Here is an 18,249-nt window from a genome sequence, read left to right as displayed (position 1 = left end):
AAAACAACCATCAGCATGGCACATAAGCTCCATCTTCATGGCTGGCCTGCAGCTCATGGGCAGGGCCTGAGGCTGTCCCTGACCCATTGAACTTCCCTGTGTTTTGTGTAGTGTTTTTGGTACAAATTGTCTCCCAAAGTGCTTCACAATTAAAGAATCTACCTGTGATGTTCCCAAGTGAGGAGAGAGTCAGGAAGAGGGATCAAGGGAGGCTTCTGCATAAGGAACATGGGATTTTAGGTAGGAGGTACCCAGGAGAAGACTTGTCCAAGAGGCCAAGAGACCAAGAGGAGTCTGGTGCCAGATGAGTGGATGGTTGCTTGGAGTGAGCCCGTGGGAAGCTTTAAAAATGGGGTTGAATTGCATGCAGAATGGAGTCTGGAGACAGTATAAAAAGTCTGGTGATAGGGCTAGATCAGGACACTTGGAGTCACCCCCTCACAGGGCTGGTCTGTAATCATCACTCAGTATCTGCTGCCATCCCTGGGCCTGCTGGATCAGGAGGCTCTTGGGACATTGCTGGGTCTCAGTGCCTTAGGGAAACAGCCTTGCAGGTTCAGTTGCCCTTGTTGGCATGGGGTATATCTACCTCCTTTCCTAAAAATACCCTTCACTAGATGTTGTGAGTTGCTCCATGGGCTGAGCACTGGATAGGAAAGAGGAGAGCAGCCCACAGGAAATGACTCAGCCCATTGTAATAGAGCAGACAGGACTGGGAAGCCTTCTGTAAACAATGGCCTCTTCCACTAGCACCCCAAGAGCTGGGCTTGGAACAGTGGCTGTGACCCAGGCTAGTGCCCGATGGGCAGGACTGGAATGGTGGCCAAAATCCTGGGCTGGTGCCCCAATCGGGCTGGACTGAAACAGTGGCCATGACTCCGGGCTGATGCCCCAATGGATGGGATGGGATGGCAGCTCTGACCCTGGGCTGGCAGCCATGTCTATTGGTTGGCATCCCAATGGGCAGAGCTGGAACAGCAGCCCTGGGTTACACTTTGTGAGCTCTGTAATGGCCTCAAAGGGGAAGGACTGAAATGGCCTGAGTAGAAATGGAGAGTTCCATTGTAATGCCTCCTGAGGGAGAATTGTAAGGAGCCAAGGGCAGCGGGGGGAACCTGCTACTGCACAGGTATGAGAAGAGTGCTGTCTGCCAGCTGGGAGGGAACAACAGGGAATGAGCTTTACAGACTCCAAGTTAGCCGACCAGCTCCAAGGGCTCTCTGTGGAGAAATCCCAGTGAGAAGCAACACCAAGGTTCTAAGCCCAGCTTCCTGCTTCTAATCTGTTGGAAGGGGAGGGAGCAGCCTTGAAACCTGCCACCAGCAGTGCTACCAACAGTTTCATCCAGACAGAGTCTGAAGCAGCCAGGGCCATGGGGCATCCAAGTATCACCCACGTGACCCACATACCAGAGATGCTCTACCCTATTCTTAGACATAATCTGCCGAAGAGCCCTCTGGGATATACAAAGAGCCCAGAAGGTGGGCGGGGCTTTGGAGGGGTGACCCTCCCATCAGCTCTTGTCTGCAGGGCAGCTCCAGCCCACCAGCTCCAAGGCTGTTGAGAGGCCTAGCATGACGGATGGGGCCAGCTGGCCCCCATCTCAAACCTGTTGCTCATCCCAGACCCTGCCAAACAAAGCCTCAGTGCCAATAGCCATGTCCAGGCTGGAACCTGCCCAGACCCAGCTTTCCTTGTTAACACCCCCAAAATGGGGAGGATCCAGACAGTGCCTGGGACTGCTTGGGGAGGAGTAGGAAGCTCTCTCCCTGTGTGAGGAAGGGCTTTCCTCTCTCCTCCACTCTAACAGCCCCACCACTGCTCCAGGCAGCCCCACAGACAAGGGTCAGGATGGCACTTGATTGGGCTCAGGGAACCAAGCCCCCACATGGTTGCCCCATCAGCTACCACTTCCCACCCAGCCACGGGGAGGCAGTTTATTGTGAGCCCCAATTTCTCCAGCCCAGAGCCCTTTCCCTGCAAAACACAGCAGCATCAGCCCCACGTGGTGCCAAGGAAGGCTGGGAAGGACCCCTTTTATGGTATATCTACACTGTAACTGGGAGTGTCACGCACTAGCTCTGCTCGAGCTATTACACTAAATATAATAGTGTGGTCAAGGAGTAGCTCAGGCTAGCCACCTGAGTACAGACCCGCCCAACCCCCTGGGTACATTCTCAGGAGGCTAGCCTGAGTTGCCACCAGTGCTGCCATGGCCACACTAGTATTTTCATCGGACTAGCTCGAGCAGAGCTAGAACATCTATCTGCCCACACTGGCAAGCATGCTCCCATTTGCAGAGTATCTAGACCCTTAGTCTCCAGCCTAGCTCTTGCACCCAAGACAGCAAGACTGCAGACAGCTACATGACCTTTGGCTCAGGTGTTTCAGCTCCCAAAGATTATGGCTGCATCATGGTGACCTCTGGACACAGGAGACTTAAGTGCTTCTTTCTCCAGCTATTAGCTAGAGGGGGCTTCCCTACCAGCCTGCTGGAAGGGGAGGCCAAATACCCTGCAGCACCACTAAGAAGGCCAGGCAGAAATACACCGTTGGTGGGACTGTCCCATATTGACACGCACAAGGAACTACACAGGACTGGTTGAGCATCTATGGTGCTTAAATAGTGGAGAGGGGAGCATCCATGGGAGATGGTCCCCAAGGTTGGGGGAATGTCTGGGGTGGGATGGGGTCCCTGATGCAGTGAAGGTTGGGGTATAAAGGAAATAGCCAGGCAGGGGTGGGGGTTGAGAGAGCTTCCCCCACAGTGCTGTCCCTCACCTAGAGCCTTGGGACTGAGCCTCTTACCCCCCACCCCCATCGCTTGGATATAAACTGGGGCATCCTTACAGCAGATTATACCAGCCAGAGCAAAGTGAAGTCTTTAAACTACGATTTGAGGACTTCAATAGCTCAGCCATAGGTGAGAGGTTTTTCGCAGGAGTGGGTGGGTGAGATCCTGTGGCCTGCGTTGTGCAGGAGGTCGGACTAGATGATCATAATGGTCGCTTCTGACCTTAGTATCTATGAATCTATGAGAGGGGCTGAGGGTGATCCTACTTCCAAAGCTCTGGTACTGCGATACCACATCTCCCAGGGAGGGACTTTTCTCTATGTTGGGTGAAGGAGGGGCAGAGGCTTCAGGAAGGACAAAGTGACTGTCAGTTTCAGTAACTTTATTGGGATGAGAAGATAATTTATTAAACTAATCCAGTGAGCTTCTCTTGCTCTGTCTCAGGGCTGCAATCGCGGCAGTGTCTGTTTGACCGGAACTGGGAAGCAGCTCCTTTTGGTAAAAGCAAAAAGACCCCAATTCAGTCAGTCTGTGCCTGAGGAAGGAATTGCTTCTAGCTTTCAAAGTTTGTTCTTCAGCCCTTGCTCTGTCTATCCCTCTGCCCCTTCATCTGAAAGCCAGAAAACAAAGCAAAAGCCAAATAGAGAAATGACAAATAATGGGATTTCTCCCCCACATATCTCCCCCATTCAGAGAGCTTGTTCTAGGTTACTGGGGATTCCACCCCCACCTCCCTGGGTATTACAGGGGTATAGGGTGTGATTTAGTCCTGAAGAAAAGAGTGGAATTGGGGAACCTTACAAAGAGGCACCTACACTTTTCTTTTCTTTTCCCGCTCCCCTCCCTCTGTCTCTTGTTACCTGTGGCTGGCAGACATGTATGCTGAAAGCTAGTGTTGTTCAATTTCCCTCTGCGGAAGGGTAAACCCCCAGTTTTCTGAAGCCAAGAAAAGAATTTCCTTGTCTGTAATTGCTCAGCAATATCAGTGGGTCTCCAAAGCTTTCCTGGTGGCATAACTCACTGCCCCATTCCTGCCTACCAGCTCTGAGCAGTTTTTTTAAAAAAGGCATTCCCTTGGATTGAGAATGAAACAAACACAATTTGAGACGTGCATTTTGGGCTCACATTTTGCCTGTTAATGTTGCAAAGGAAACAATCCCCCATTTTAACCAGCCTGTAACCTACATTTCCCTACAGTCAGATACTGTGTATCTAATAAAAACATGGGGTGGAATAAGGATATTGGGGGTGTATGTGTACATATTACACACTTAGAATTGTGTTTATCTAAAAAGAAATACAGAAATGTACATAAATATGTCAGTATTTGTGTTGTAAATATTAATATCATTGTCTGTTTTGCAATTTAGACTCACTTAAATCTGTTTGTGTGTATTTGTTACATAAATCAATATACACATGTGTATATAAATGATTATACATAAACAAGTTGTAAATGATAGCAGGATTCCTGTTTAAGAAATGGCAGAAAACTTGAGTTATTCACACTCTTATGGTGACTACCACCAAAGAGAAAAACTAGTTGAAGAATTTTCAAACAAAAATGTTGCAATATTGGGAGGTTTAAAAACCCTGATTGTATTTTAAACTAATTTTGAGTTTTATCTTTTGGGAGCTGCAGGCACTGTTTAAAAATCTAACACAAGTTGTGACCATAAGTGCCTTTGTTTTACACAAAGCATTAAGAGAAAACTTGCAAAAATGAATGCATCCCCTCACCCCAAGTTAAAAGGATTGTAATAGTTTTTTCCTTTTCCACAAAGTATAAATCCTAATAACGTTTTAACAATAACAGCAACAAGTATGGTTCACAAATGAAAATAATTTTGGATCCATTGATTGTATTTTGTTCTACAGAACAAAAAGCTCTCCCTTCTTTTCTTGTTTGAAAAAAATGTAAATATTTACTAATGTGAATAAACACGGTTTTGGATTTTTTTGTCTGGTTTTTATTTTGGATTTTTTTGCTTTTCCCGTATCTGCAACATACCAAGTTTAATAACATTTGATAGTTTATTTTAAATGTAAAATTTATTTCCAAAGCTCTCATCTAGTTTACAGAGACACCAAGAGCAAAGCTTGTCCCATAAATGAGGCTAATTGAAAATAAACTTTTTTTAGTTGTTGCACTATGCAAAAAATAAATATTCTTGTTTGAAAATCTTTTAAGAAAAAAAGTCACGCATATATATTAAACCAGACTGCTAAAACCAAACAAAACTGAGTTTTTACAGAGATCTTGAAGCTTTTTATGTCATTCACCAGAGCAGTTGTTCAGAGAGGAAAAACTCACTGAACTTGGACACCAGTGCTACACAATACTGCAATGAGTTTTGTATGTATTTTGCAAACTGGTGAATGGGAATTTTGCCAGAGGAAGGACTGCAGGATAGGGCCCATATCATTATGTAGTTCTTGTGCATACACAAATGTATGTGTAAATGCAAAACAAGGGAGAAACAGAATGATGACTGTATAAATGTCTGCTGAACCTATTAGACTTTTAAATGCATTTAAATTTACATTGTGTGTGTGTGTATTTGTATATAACATGTATGTGTGTGTTACATAAGTATTTATTGTACATAAAATATTCCTGGAGGAAGGGATGACGTCTTTTTGGACACTGGTCACCTGTTTTAGGGTGGAAATATTTATTCTGCTGCATTTAGATTTAGCAAAATACTTTTAATTTTTAAATATTTCAAATTTTGAATGCAGAGACATTTATTTTGAAAAATACCACCAAGCAGATGGGAAAGCTGCCTCTGCATCTAACTTTTTACAAAGTTGGAGCCCAGTGCTGAGTCACAATATGCAGTTGAAAGGTCTTCTGTTGAAATGGGGCTATGATGCCTTTTGCTGATTAATGAATCACAAATCTAACACCCCCCACGCACACAAACACACAAAGGGAGAAAGAAAGAATGAATGAATGAAAAATAGAAAACGTGTGAACTTTAGTGAGGAGGGAGGGTGGGAACTCAGAATTCCACCCCCCAGAAAGCCCACAACTCTCCTTTCATCAAAATATTTGCACTCACCCCCATCCATCCCATTCTGGTGTCTGTCGCCTGGTGAAATGCTTAGCAGGGTTAGTCACCTGCGGATGACTAAACCACTGCACGCGGCTTCCTTTCTCTCTTGTTTAGAGAAAACAATTTACAAAAAAAAACAACAACCCAAAAATCAACTGTATTTTGTTTTCTATGAAAAGTCAGCAGAAAGGGGAGAAAAAAAATGAATGAACCAGCATCACTTTTCCAAGTCCAGTGTCTGGCATTTGGGCTGGGGCAAGGGCAGAGGGCTGCCTTTTGGCTTGTAGGTTTTTTTCTTATGGGCAAAACTTTTTTTAAAAAAATTCTGGAATGTGAGGAAGAGAGAAAAAGAGGAGAGGTGGGCTGAACATTATAGAAAGTAGAAGAGAGACTGAGACAGCTTCTGTCTGTCTGTCTATCTATCTTTCCTTCCTTTTTTCCCTTCTGTTGTCTATGTATATTTGTATATGTCTCTCTTTCCTTTTTATTTCTTTCCATCTGTCTGTATCTTTCCTTCTTTCTCTCTCTCTCTCCATCTTTCTCTGACTGTACCCTTCTCTCACTCACCACCCCCTCCATCTCTCTGACACTCCAACGTTTCTGACACAGGGTGGCACCGCATACTTACTTCACCCCCTCCTACTAAAACTTTATTTTGTAGAAAAGAGAATAACCAATCTGCCTCTACCTCTCCTCCTCTCCCCCCCTTTATACCCCCCCCCCTCAGGGACTGGTGTTTCAGCTTGTGGTTAAAGCTTTACACGTCAGGAAAAAAAAAGAGGGCTAAAGAAAGAAAACCACACACCAACCCAAACCAAACCCTAAATGAGTGGGATTGGCAAATGGGATTATTAATCCTGGCCAAAAATAAAGGACCGCAGACTCTGTGCAGCCCCCTTGGAGAAAGGAAGCACTAAATCACAAACCTACCTTGAAGGGCTGCAAGTCCTGAGTGTAGCTTTGGCTTTACCAAATGGATTTCAGAGCAGGTAGGGAGACCTCTGCACCTTTCCCAACCTCCCCTTCTCCAAAGGGAAGTCAGCCCTCCCCCTCCTCCTTGCCTGCTGCGTCCCATCTCCCCTCCCCACCCAGCGCGCCCTCCACCCACAACTCTTTGGGAAACACTCTTTAATTTTCCGCAATCTCTTTCCAAAATGCCTCTAACAAAAGCTTTACAACATCCAAAGATCTGGGGTGTGTGTGAAAGGGGTGGCATTGCCCCCTATCCTCTAAGATATATTTTTAAAATGTCTCTTTTTTCCCTCCTCCTCTTGCTTTCAGAAAAGCACGTCGCCCTTTAGTTCCATAGCTTCCTACCTTTGCCCAAAGCTGAAGAGCCAAGGGTGGGAGGAGGGGAAAGAGAGAAAAATGAATGGAGCCTGGTTTTGTGTACAATTGCATCAAATACATTCTTGAAAGCAACCTGGTTCTGCTTAACACTTGAATTTAAAAAAAAAAAAAAGCAAGCAGCTTGGAGAGAGGGTGTATGCAATTTTTTTTATTCTTGCATTCCTGGACACCAATCAAAAGAGCAAATCAAGGGAGGTGGAAAGGGGGAGAGAGCGAGAGAGCATGTTTAAAACTTTGCGCACACACACACACCAAAAAAAAATATCCGAGACAGCTTTTTCCACCTAACACCCAAGCAAACACAAACCAAAACAAATAGGGAAGAGGAAAAAAAGAGAGAGAGAGAGAGAGAGAAACAGGGCAGAACGATCAGGGAGAAAGGGAGGCTTCGCCATTCGCTTGGGGCTTTGGGTTTAGAGTAATAACTAACCAAAAAGTTTGATTTCTTTTGAACAAATTCTGCAGCCTTCCTTCCCCCACCCCAACCCCACAATCTGAGTCTACTATGCTATATGTTGCTGGGGAGATTTCAGGTAAGACTGAAGCGTCTCTACTATTTTGGCAGGGGATGGGGGTGTAGGGGCGGGGGTCTCGCTGTGCGTGTCGTGTTTTTCTTTTCTGAACCGCTGCTGATTCTAATTTGATTTGATTAAAACGTCTGTCTGGCTTTGTGATTGATTTAAGACTTTGCCCCCTTTTTTTTTCTTTGCTTTCTCTCGTTCTCTCTTTTCCATGCATGTTTGTGATTACTGTGGGGGAAATGCCGCTTAGCACGGAGAATTAAAATCCAGGACTGACAGAGAGAAGAGGAAAATGAAAGTCACCAGGATTTAGAGCAGAAAGATTTTTTTTCCCCTATGGCTTGATTTAAGCACTTACACCAAAAAAAAGAGAAAGGGTTTGGTTGCTAAAATAGACTACATTTTTTAAAGGACATTGAAGCTAGGTTTCAGGGACACTGAGGAAATACCCCTCTTTGGAAGGCATGCACTCCCCCTTCAAAATTCTCCAGAGCTTTTCTTGGTTGTGAAGGACTTTTTGTTTGTGTTTGTGTTAATCTTTGGAGTTTTAACATTTGAAACCTAGTTAGAAAAGTGCCTCTTTGTGGGGGAGCAAAAAATGTTTTCAAGGAAAGGAACAGCCCCAGAGTGTGGAGGGTGTAATTGTATAAGCAGTAGGGGTTTTGTGTTTTGCAGACTATACTGCAAGCTTTCTGGGAAAGAGGTTGCCATTAAAATAAAATAAAATTGTAAAAACAACCCTTAAAAGGTCAAAATCTTGACTTTCCTGGACTCGCTCTTTTGACAATTGTGCTGTTAGATTTGTTGCATGGGATGAGGTGAGATTCTCCTCCTTGGATGGAGTCAGTTATTTGAAAAACAAAAAAATTTCTGTTCATTTTTTGTTCCAGACTGGAGGTGCTGGAGTGAGTCAGGAAGGGCATAGTGGGGAAAGTGGGAGAGAAGGGCCAGAAAGTGTGAGGACAGAAAGACTTAATGGATCTATCTACCAAGACCCAAGACAGACCGAATGAAACCCTAGGGCAGGATTTGCTCCTTCAGGTCTCTGAGGACTAGAAGTCCAAATTCTCCATGCACAATCCCAAGAAACATGCTGTCTGTCTGTCTGTCTGGTCTGTAGCTGGCAAGGGCTATTTCTTGGCCAAGAGTGCGGAACAACGAAAATCTCTGGGCGGATTGAGGAGGGAAAGACAAACTGAGAAATGGAAGAAGAATAATATACAGAGGAAGGGGAGATGGAGAAGGGCAAGTGTCTAGCAAAATCCCACCTTGTCCCCATCCCATTCTGTCTCCCCAAGTACATGATGCTAGGGGAAGTTGGATTTTCTCTGTCTTTGGGGAGAAGGGAAGGGAATGAGTCCTAGAATGAGCTGTGAAGCTTGGAGCTTCAAAGCCCCTCGGCTTTGTCACTCATCAGAAACACTTGGATCCTGACAGGAATCGATGTACCCAGCTCCTATTTGGAAGGCGCTGCGAGGGCACAGCCCCTGCGCACATCTGGGCTGCATTAGCCACAGACCAAAAAAAGCCTCCAAAGGGAAATGCAAAGGGCTCTCCTTACGGGACTGGCTTTGGGGAGGATTTATTCCCTGCTAAGTGGCACATTTTTCCATAAATTAAAACCCTTCCCCACTGTACCTGCACCTACACTCACAAGGCAGTTTTTCTCTCATACACACATGCACACACACTGGTGCACACATGTACATACGCCAGCACACACACACAGACACATACACACACACAGAGGCAAACTCTCACACACACGCACACATGCAAACTCCCCTGCACACATCCTCTATATACACACACAGGAAAACTCTTTCACATACATGCACACACAGAGGTGGACGCACTGGCAAACTCTCTCATTCACACATACACCTATGCCAACATAAACACAGGCAAACAGGTGGAAACACACCAACTCCAATCCGCATGCGAGGCGGGATCTGCAACAGCACAAACAGAAACCACAGGTTGCATCTGAAGTTATTCAGCACCCATTTTAGCACCGTGTCACCAAGGTCTGTGTGTATGCATGCTGTGCGCACGCATGCATGTGCCCTACTCAGGGCATGGCTTCAGGACACTGACCTGGAGAAGCTGGAGCCCTGACCACTCTAGTGCTTCCTCCCTTGCTATCCCCAGGGTAGCTGCGCTGAGGTTGACAACCAGACACTAAGTTTGCTCAAGGGGGGACCTACCCATCCCATCCCAGCCCTGACCTGACTCCACTGAAATCAACAGCAAGACTGGTCTGCAAACTGGCCATGGGTGAGTGAGTAGAGGCACATGGCAGGGCCAGGGCCAGCCCGATGAACCATCAGAGAGACAAAGGACATTGTGTGAAGGGTCTGACTCGGGAGGATGCTTGAGAAATGGCTTAGAGAGCACAGGTCGTGACCACTGTTAGAGTCTGGGTTCCAGCCGCACAGGCGGGTGGGCTAATCCAGACAGGCACATCTTATATGCCTGCACAACATGCTTGCCTGAGCACACATGCTGACATGCTCTCACTCGCACGCTCATTCATGTACACACACGCTTACATGAGCATACACACTGACATGCTGCCACTTGCAAGTTCAGGCCTGCGCACACACTCGCATAAGCACACATGCTGACACGCTCACACTCACATGCTCATGCTCACATATATTTGCTTGCAATACGCACATGGTCCAACTCACAATGCTCATGCTTGTGCTCACATGCTGACATGCTGACATTTGCAGGCTCATTCATGCTGACATACTCCCACTCATACAGTCATGCATGTGCATACACGCTCACATGTGCATACATGCTGAGATGCTCCCACTTGCATTCTTATCCATGCACACATGCTGGCATGTTCCCACTCATACACTCATGTATGTACACATGACCACACAGGCTGACGCTCACATGACCACACAGGCTGATGTCTCCGCACTCACGCACTCTTGCATGTGCACTCCCTAACATGAGCACACACGCTCACATTTGCATGCTCATGCATGTGCACATGTACTCATGTGAGTGCAGATGCTTGCATGCAAGCACACATAAGCACGCGCACATACCTGAATGCCAGACACACTCCCCTACTCATGCATGTATGTCTTCACATGTGCATACTTGCATACTCACACAAACACACATTCACATACACTTACATGCTTATGCACACATACACAGAGGTACACATTTCCTGTACTTACTCTCAAACACTTGGCTTAGCTTTGCCGCTAGCAGCATGGAGATTGGGGGATACTAGGGGTATGTCTACACTGCAGATTGTACCTGGGTCTGGGTTTGCCAAGCCCACTTGCGTTTGTCCACACTGCAGAGCTGCACACGCCTCATTCCCAGTAGCCATGTCCACATTGGCATGGCAGTTACACATGTTTGGCACTATGGTTTCCGGGGCATATCAAAGGGTTCTTTGAGCCTCATTAACTCGAGCCACTTTAGGAATTGGTTTTGTGGTGTATTGTGAACTTCTCCTCACATATAGGAGGAAACTGTCTTCACTGCAGAGTTAACTCGAGTCCTGTCCACACACAAAACCACTTCACTGAGTGTGGTGGTGCTTTCAGCTCAAGCTGGCTGACCAGTCAGGGAGTATAGGTTACACTCGAGTTAGCCCAGCTTGTCAGCAGCTAACATGACAGCTCTGTGCAACTGGAATGTTATTTCACAACTTAACTGCTCTCACTTGAACTAGCCTAACTCAAGAGGAGTTCACTCCAGAGTAGATAACTGTAGTTAATTCTGCAGTGAAGACATAGCCAGGTTAGTTTTACTGCTGGCAGAGGAGGTAGGGGAGACACAACGGTTTCTGTGGTTTGCTAAATTCCTCTGCATGGTTTTCTCCCCTCCTCTCTCATCCTCAGACTGGCATGTGAGGCAGGGAATATGCCCTAATGTTTGAGTCAGGACAGCTGGGTTGTGTTCTGTTTATTCACTGTGCCCTAAAGCAGGTCTCCTCCCCTCTCTGGGCCTCAGTGTCTCCCTGTGAAGATAGTGAACTTGGCACAGGGCAGCTGGGAGGCTTTGGCCACTGTGTGTGAGCAATTTGAGTTCCTCAGGTGCTAGGTATGGGTAGAGAGCTGGTGAGTGTTAGCTGGGGAAGTCTGGTAGCCTTTCTCAGGAGGATCCCATTGATTCATGGCATGGGGGCATGATCTGGGCTGGCCTGGTTGCTCGGCTCCCTTTCACTTGTCATCGTCACTGTCTTTTCCCCTCCACTCTGATCTCTGCAGGGGAATCTACTGCAGTGCTATCTGCGTTCAGGCCTGGCCCATATGTTTCAGGGCCATCAAGGGATGCTGCAGGCACTGGCCTGGGATCTGCCCAAGGAACAGGTTAAACATGAGCAGCTTGGATTGAGCATGGGCCATGCTGAGCAAGGGAATGAGGGCAAAGTCATTGAATGTTGGGGCGCAGGCTGCAGAGGAAGAGAAATATTGCCAGCAATGGGTTATTATTCTGGTGTAGGCAAGACGCATGAATGTGTGACTCAGTGTGTGGGTGTGTGTCTCAATCAGTTTGTGTGTGTCTCTCTCTGCCACTTGTATGTGTCTCAACCACAGTTTGTGTGTATTTGTGTCTGTGTGTCTCAGTGGGGGCAGGGGGGAGTGAGAGAGCGAGAGCTGGGAAGTGCCTTTCCCCAGGCTCACGGGTCTGGATGGAATTAGGGGCCTGCGCACCCATGTTAAACAAGTTTGTTTCCATCATGCTCCTGGCTGGAGCCGGTGATGGGAAATCCAGGCCCAGCTAATTACAGGCCTCGCTGGAGTCTCCCGTGCTCTGATATATTTATAAACATATAGAGGAGACAGGATGTAAACAATCAGTGCGAGCAGGCTCCGAATGTATCGACGGGCGTGTGTGCTTGGGGGGGGGGGGGACATGAGGCACGGGGGAAGAGGGAAAGGAGGGGCATGGAGTAACCTCACACTCGGACACTAATTCACACCCACACATTCATTCACTTAGTCTCACACACTCACTCACACATGCACAGAGGAATGTACTGTATATGATGATAGGAACTAAAAAATGCAAAAAACCCCAAACCAAACCAAAAAAAAAACATCCAACCCTTACTATACCCTACAAAGGCCAGACATATGAGAGACGAATGTGGCCCCTGCGGACACACAGATTGTACCAGAATCACTCCCTTCATGATCATACAATACTGGGCAATTGCAAACAGAACATGTTGGGGACTTCCCCTACAAAACTTTGCTACTGCCCTCAGTCCTGATCCCTCTGTTATCCCAGCCCTGGGCTCCCTATACACACAATTCTGCTGATGCCTATGTATTCCAACTACCAGGTTCCCTGCTATGCTATCCTATCCCTGGAGTTCAACCACCCCTCCTCCAACATATAGCCCCAGCTGTGTTGGTGCCCATCAGTTCCAACCCATAGCCCCCAGCTAATCTAGTCTTGGGCTCTCCACACACACAGCCCTGCCAATACTCCTCAATCCCAGCATACAGCCAGGAATTTAAGAGCTATTGTGATATCTGCAGGGATTCCCCCAGGGAGGCCGCATGGCCATGGGGGTAGCCAGGGGATTCCCTACAAATAGTGTCATAGCTACAGGAGGCAGAGGGATATCCATGGGGATTCCCTGTGTGTGTGGTGTTGGTGGATAGCAGAGTGGTGTGAACCGTGTAAAGATTCCAAAGAGTTAATTCCCCTGTCACATGACAGGGTCAGTAGCCAGTTACTGCAGTGGTGGCTGTTACATCTGGCTGTGAGTCCATGTTTTGTTTGTTGAAAATTAAATAAAATATCAGCCAAAAATAACAAACACAGAGACATTTATCCCATTTATAATATTCCACATAGAAACACCTAGCCTGGAGGTCAGGGGAGACAGCTGAACCCCAGACAGATGAGAGGACTATTCAGCCTCCTGTCAATAAATGCCATCTCTGAGCCTACCTGGCTTCCAATTACAAGCCTGTAAGCCTGACTTCAGTACCAGGCAAACTGTTTGAAACTATAATAAAGAACAATATTGTCAGACGTATAGATGTACATAATTTGTTGAGGAAGAGTCAACATGATTTTAGTAAAGGGAAATCATGCCTCACCAATCTACTAGAATTCTTTGAAGGGGTCAAAAAGCATGTGGACCAAGGGGAGCCAGTGGATATAGTGTACTTAGATTTTCAGAAAGCCTTTGACAAGGTCCCTCACCGAAGGCTCTTACGCAAAGTAAGCTGCCATGGGATAAGAGGGAAGGTGCTCTCATGGATTGGTAACTGGTTAAGAGATAGGAAACAAAGGGTAGGTATAAATGGTCAGTTTTCAGAATGGAGAGAGGTAAATAGTGGTGTCCTCCAGGGGTCTGTTCTGGGACCTATTCAACATATTCATAAATGATCTGGGGAAAGGGGTAAACAGTGAGGTGGCAAAATTTGCAGATACAAAATTACTAAAGATAGTTAAGACCCAGGCAGACTGCAAAGAGCTACAAAAGGATCTCTCAAAACTGAGTGACTGGGCAACAAAATGGCAGATGAAATTTAATGTTGATAAATGCAAAGTAGTGCACATTGGGAAGCATAATCCCAACTGTACATACAAAATGATGGGGTCTAAATTAGCTGTTACCACTCAAGAAAAAGATCTCAGAATCATTGCAGATAGTTCTCTGAAAACATCCACTCAATGTGCAGTGGCAGGCAAAAAAGCGAACAGAATGCTGGGAATAATTAAGAAAGGGTTAGATAATAGGACAGAAAATATCATGTTGCCTCTATATAAATCCATGGTACACTAACATCTTGAATACTGTGTGCAGATGTGGTGACCCCATCTCAAAAAAGATATACTGGAATTGGAAAAGGTTCAGAAAAGGGCAACAAAACTTATTAGGGGTATGAAATGGCTTCCTTATGAGGAGAGATTAATAAGACTGGGACTTTTGAGCTTGGAAAAGAGACGGCTAAGGGGAGGTATGATTGTGGTCTATAAAATCATGACTGGTGTAGAGAAAGGAGATAGGGAAGTGTTGTTTACTACTTCTCATAACACAAGAACTAGGGCTCACCAAATGAAATTAATAGGCAGCAGGTTTAAAACAAATAAAAGGAAGTATTTCTTCACACAACGCACAGTCAACCTGTGGAATTCCTTGCCAGAGGATGTTGTGAAGGCCAAGACCATAACAGGGTTCAAAAAAGAACTAGATAAATTCATGGAGGATAGATCCATCAATGGCTATTAGCCAGGATAGGCAGGAATGGTGTCCCTAGCCTTTGTTTGCCAGAAACTGGGAATGGGCAACAGGGGATGGATCACTTGATGATTATCTGTTCTGTTCATTCCCTCTGCGGCACCTGGTACTGGCCACTGTCGGAAGACAGAATATTGGGATAGATGGACCTTTGGTCTGACCAAGTAGGGCCATTCTTATGTTCTTACATGGCCATCTCTTTATTATTTCTGTTGCAGTATCATCAATCAGGACCCCAGTCAGCTTTCAGGGCCTCATTGTGCTAGGTGCTGTACAGACAAAGGGTATGTTCACATAGCTGCCCAAGTACAGCCCCATCCCAGGTCCTAGGTATGTACTTGAGTTGGATGGCTAGCGCAAGCTGCCACCTGTGCCACTGTGGCCACACTGCTATTTTTAGCATGTTAGCACAAGTAGGGATAGCATGTGCATGTCTACATAGGATGTGAATTATACCTCCAAGCTCCAAACCTCTAGGCTGTCTTTGCACTAGCACTCACAAATTCAGATACAGACAATATGCAGTGCATAAATAAACAGTTGTGGGGGACCAAGTAATCTCAGAGACAGGGCTTTCAATAGAGACTGGGGCATTTTCCTACAAGAACAGGGGACTATTCATGAAACTGAAAGGTGCAAATTGAAAACATCAAAGGAACTACTTTTACATACAGTTCACACTTAGCCTGTGGAACTCACTGCTACAAGATCCCCTTGAGCAGGACTCAAAACTGATCAGGCATTTAGACAGATAAGAATATCTAGAATTTATAGTAGTAGATATTTTAAAAAATTCTCATGAATTTTGTAAGAGATATAAACCCTTCAACTCGGTGGCATGACCTAATCCCTAAATGCTTGACAGTTTAAGTAAATTGCTGTAAAATTACACCTTGAGTTACATCACTGCAACTCTGTGTGTAGATCAGGCCTAACTATTGAGGCTTAAGAGGAGACGTTCCCTGGGGATTTGTTATCCTATAACTCCCCACTGAAAACATCCTTCCTCTGAAGCAGCTACTGGCTACTGTTGGAGACAGGATACTGGGCAAGATAGGCCACTGATCAAACATGGCAACTCCTGTTGATTTAAATTATCAATCGCAGAAGCGTCAGTGGTCATAGGTGGCCATTAGCCTAGCTGATGCTGGAAGATAGTGATTTGTAGGCATCATGGCAAAGTAGGTTCTTAGGAGGGATCCTGCAAAGGACAAGGTGATGGCTTTAGTAATTTTGATGGGGAGCCCTTCACATGCCTAGAGGACAGCCTGTGAGAAAGTGTTGGAAAAAGAGATGTTCAGACAATCAAGACTGGTATCACTGGCAGAGCAAAGGCAGGAATAAACCTTGATAAGAAATTCTACAGGAGAGGTGGAGTGGGGCTGATTGATGGACAACAGTAAGGACAAGAACCTAGTGTTTGAAGAAAGGGGAGCCAGAGATGGACACAGAAGTGGGCAAGAGGATCAGAACGACTGGCCAGGAAGATGAGCCTACTGGCAACATTCTGGATTAATGTGACAGTGAGCAAGGCAGGAGGCATTGAGACTGAGAGGATATTACAGTAATCAAGGTATAAGAGGACAAAAGTCTGAACAAGAACTTTGGTAGCCTGTACAGAGAGAAAAGGCTGGACCTTTAAGATGTTGCAGGGGAAGAAGTGGCAAGATTGAGACATGGCCTGGATGAGTGGGTCTAGGATGAAATCTGAGTCCTGGAAGAATTTGGAGTTATGAATATGAATGACAGAGAGGATGGTTGTGTTGTCCACCATAATAGAAAAAGAAGGAGGGGAGAGGAAAGGCGATCAGGAGCCCTGTTTAGGCCATGTTAAGTTTGAATTGCTGGCTGGTCATCCACAAGGAGATGTCAGAAAGATAGGATGGATGGAGACAGGTCTGGGTTAGAGAGAGAGGTGTGGGTCATCATCATCAAGATGGTTGTAAAAGCCTTGTTTGTAGCTAAGCTCATCCAGAGATAGGGAGTAAGGGAGAAGAGGAGGGAATCAAGGACAAAACCAGGAGCCACTGCAAGGGAGAGAGGAGGGGGAGGAGCCACTGGCAGGGCGATCTGATTATTGAAGGAGAATCAGGATAGGACAGAGTCAGAAAAGCCCAGGGATGATAAGATAAGGAGAAGAAGAGAATAGCTGACAATGTCAAAGGCATCTGATAGATCTAGGAAGAGGAAGCTGGAGTGGAGACCCTGAAATTTGGCCATAAAGAGGTTGTTAGGGCTCTTGATGAGAGCTATTTCAGTGGTGTGTAGGAGGGGGTCTAGAATGGAGAGGAAGGAAAAGAGCTTAAAACTGTGGGTGTAATCTGCATGCCCAATGTATCTGGAGATGAAGGGGAGAAGGGAGAGGTGGGGTCAAGGCTGGGGCTTTTATAGTAGGGGAGATCAATGCATGTTTGTATTGTGAGGAGAAGGAGCTGGAGAGAGCGAGAGATTGAGAGCAAGCATGAGAGTAGGTCCGAGGGGGGGTCAGGAGACTGGATGGAACGAGGTCTCTGGGGCTGAGAGTGGGAAAGAGGAAGGAGAATGTGATAGAGGAGGGATCATTGGGGATTAGTTTTTCCTTTGACTTTTTTATGTGTTCTTGTTCTCAGAACAGCTTGTTCCGTGGTGGCCTCTTTAGTCAGCCTGCTGGAGATCTGCCCTGGGAAGCTGTTTTTGCTACTCCTGGTGTTTTTCACTGTCAGTGACTGAGTGGGCATGCATTACTTCTGTCAGCACTCAAGAGCTGACAGCATTCTGAATGTGTTAAAGGGAGGACATCAACAGCGAGCCAGTGTCACCTTGGTATTGTTTAAATGCCTCCTGTCAGATTGGCCCTTAGGGTGGTTATGACATTGGGGTGGATGGTGCAACTGTTGCTTCGGTACATTACTAGCTACTTTCTGTTTGGAGTCTAACGTTCACTCCCACTTGCAATAGGGGTCACTTTTGGGAGCCTGTCATAGTATTTTCTGTCTTTGGCTCACAAAGCTCCTTAGGTGCTGCCACTAAGGCATCTGTCCTTCTGCCCTTGAGTCTCTGACTTGGTAATTCTAATAAAGCTTTGAGAGGTGCGTTGGCGTATCCTAAGTGCTAAGTACAGACCCCAGCAGATCGAGGGACATGATCGTTCCCCTCTATTCGACACTGGTGAGGCCTCATCTGGAGTACTGTGTCCAGTTTTGGGCCCCACACTACAAGAAGGATGTGGAAAAATTGGAAAGAGACCAGCGGAGGGCAACAAAAATGATTAGGGGACTGGAACACATGACTTATGAG

General features: G+C 46.2%; 1 protein-coding gene and 1 long non-coding RNA gene across 3 annotated transcripts in view; one reads left to right on the top strand and one right to left on the bottom strand.

Annotated features, from left to right (window-relative positions):
- Positions 1-3,159: 3,159 nt before the first annotated feature.
- On the bottom strand, positions 3,160-6,869 carry LOC311521801. The gene is made up of 2 exons (XR_014711971.1): positions 6,784-6,869; positions 3,160-3,404 (listed from the first exon to the last, which is right to left on the bottom strand). It is a non-coding gene; the product is annotated as an uncharacterized lncRNA (long non-coding RNA).
- Positions 6,703-18,249, top strand: part of CLCF1 (cardiotrophin like cytokine factor 1) — a 38,543-nt gene continuing 26,996 nt past the window's right edge. Inside the window, exon 1 of one of the 2 annotated variants that reach the window (XM_084630401.1) lies at positions 6,703-6,842. In XM_084630401.1, the coding sequence (XP_084486527.1) occupies positions 6,827-6,842 (16 nt within the window). In that variant the 5' untranslated portion in view covers positions 6,703-6,826. Of the gene's footprint in view, positions 6,843-7,419; positions 7,737-18,249 lie in introns of those variants that run through there. The other variant, XM_084630400.1, reaches the window with a different exon arrangement.

Source organism: Lepidochelys olivacea, assembly GCF_965140295.1.
Source record: "Lepidochelys olivacea isolate rLepOli2 genome assembly, chromosome: 6".
NCBI lineage: Eukaryota > Metazoa > Chordata > Testudines > Cheloniidae > Lepidochelys > Lepidochelys olivacea.
The sequence above is the reverse complement of the archived record's forward strand: the minus strand, read 5'-3'. Positions and strand labels throughout refer to the sequence as shown.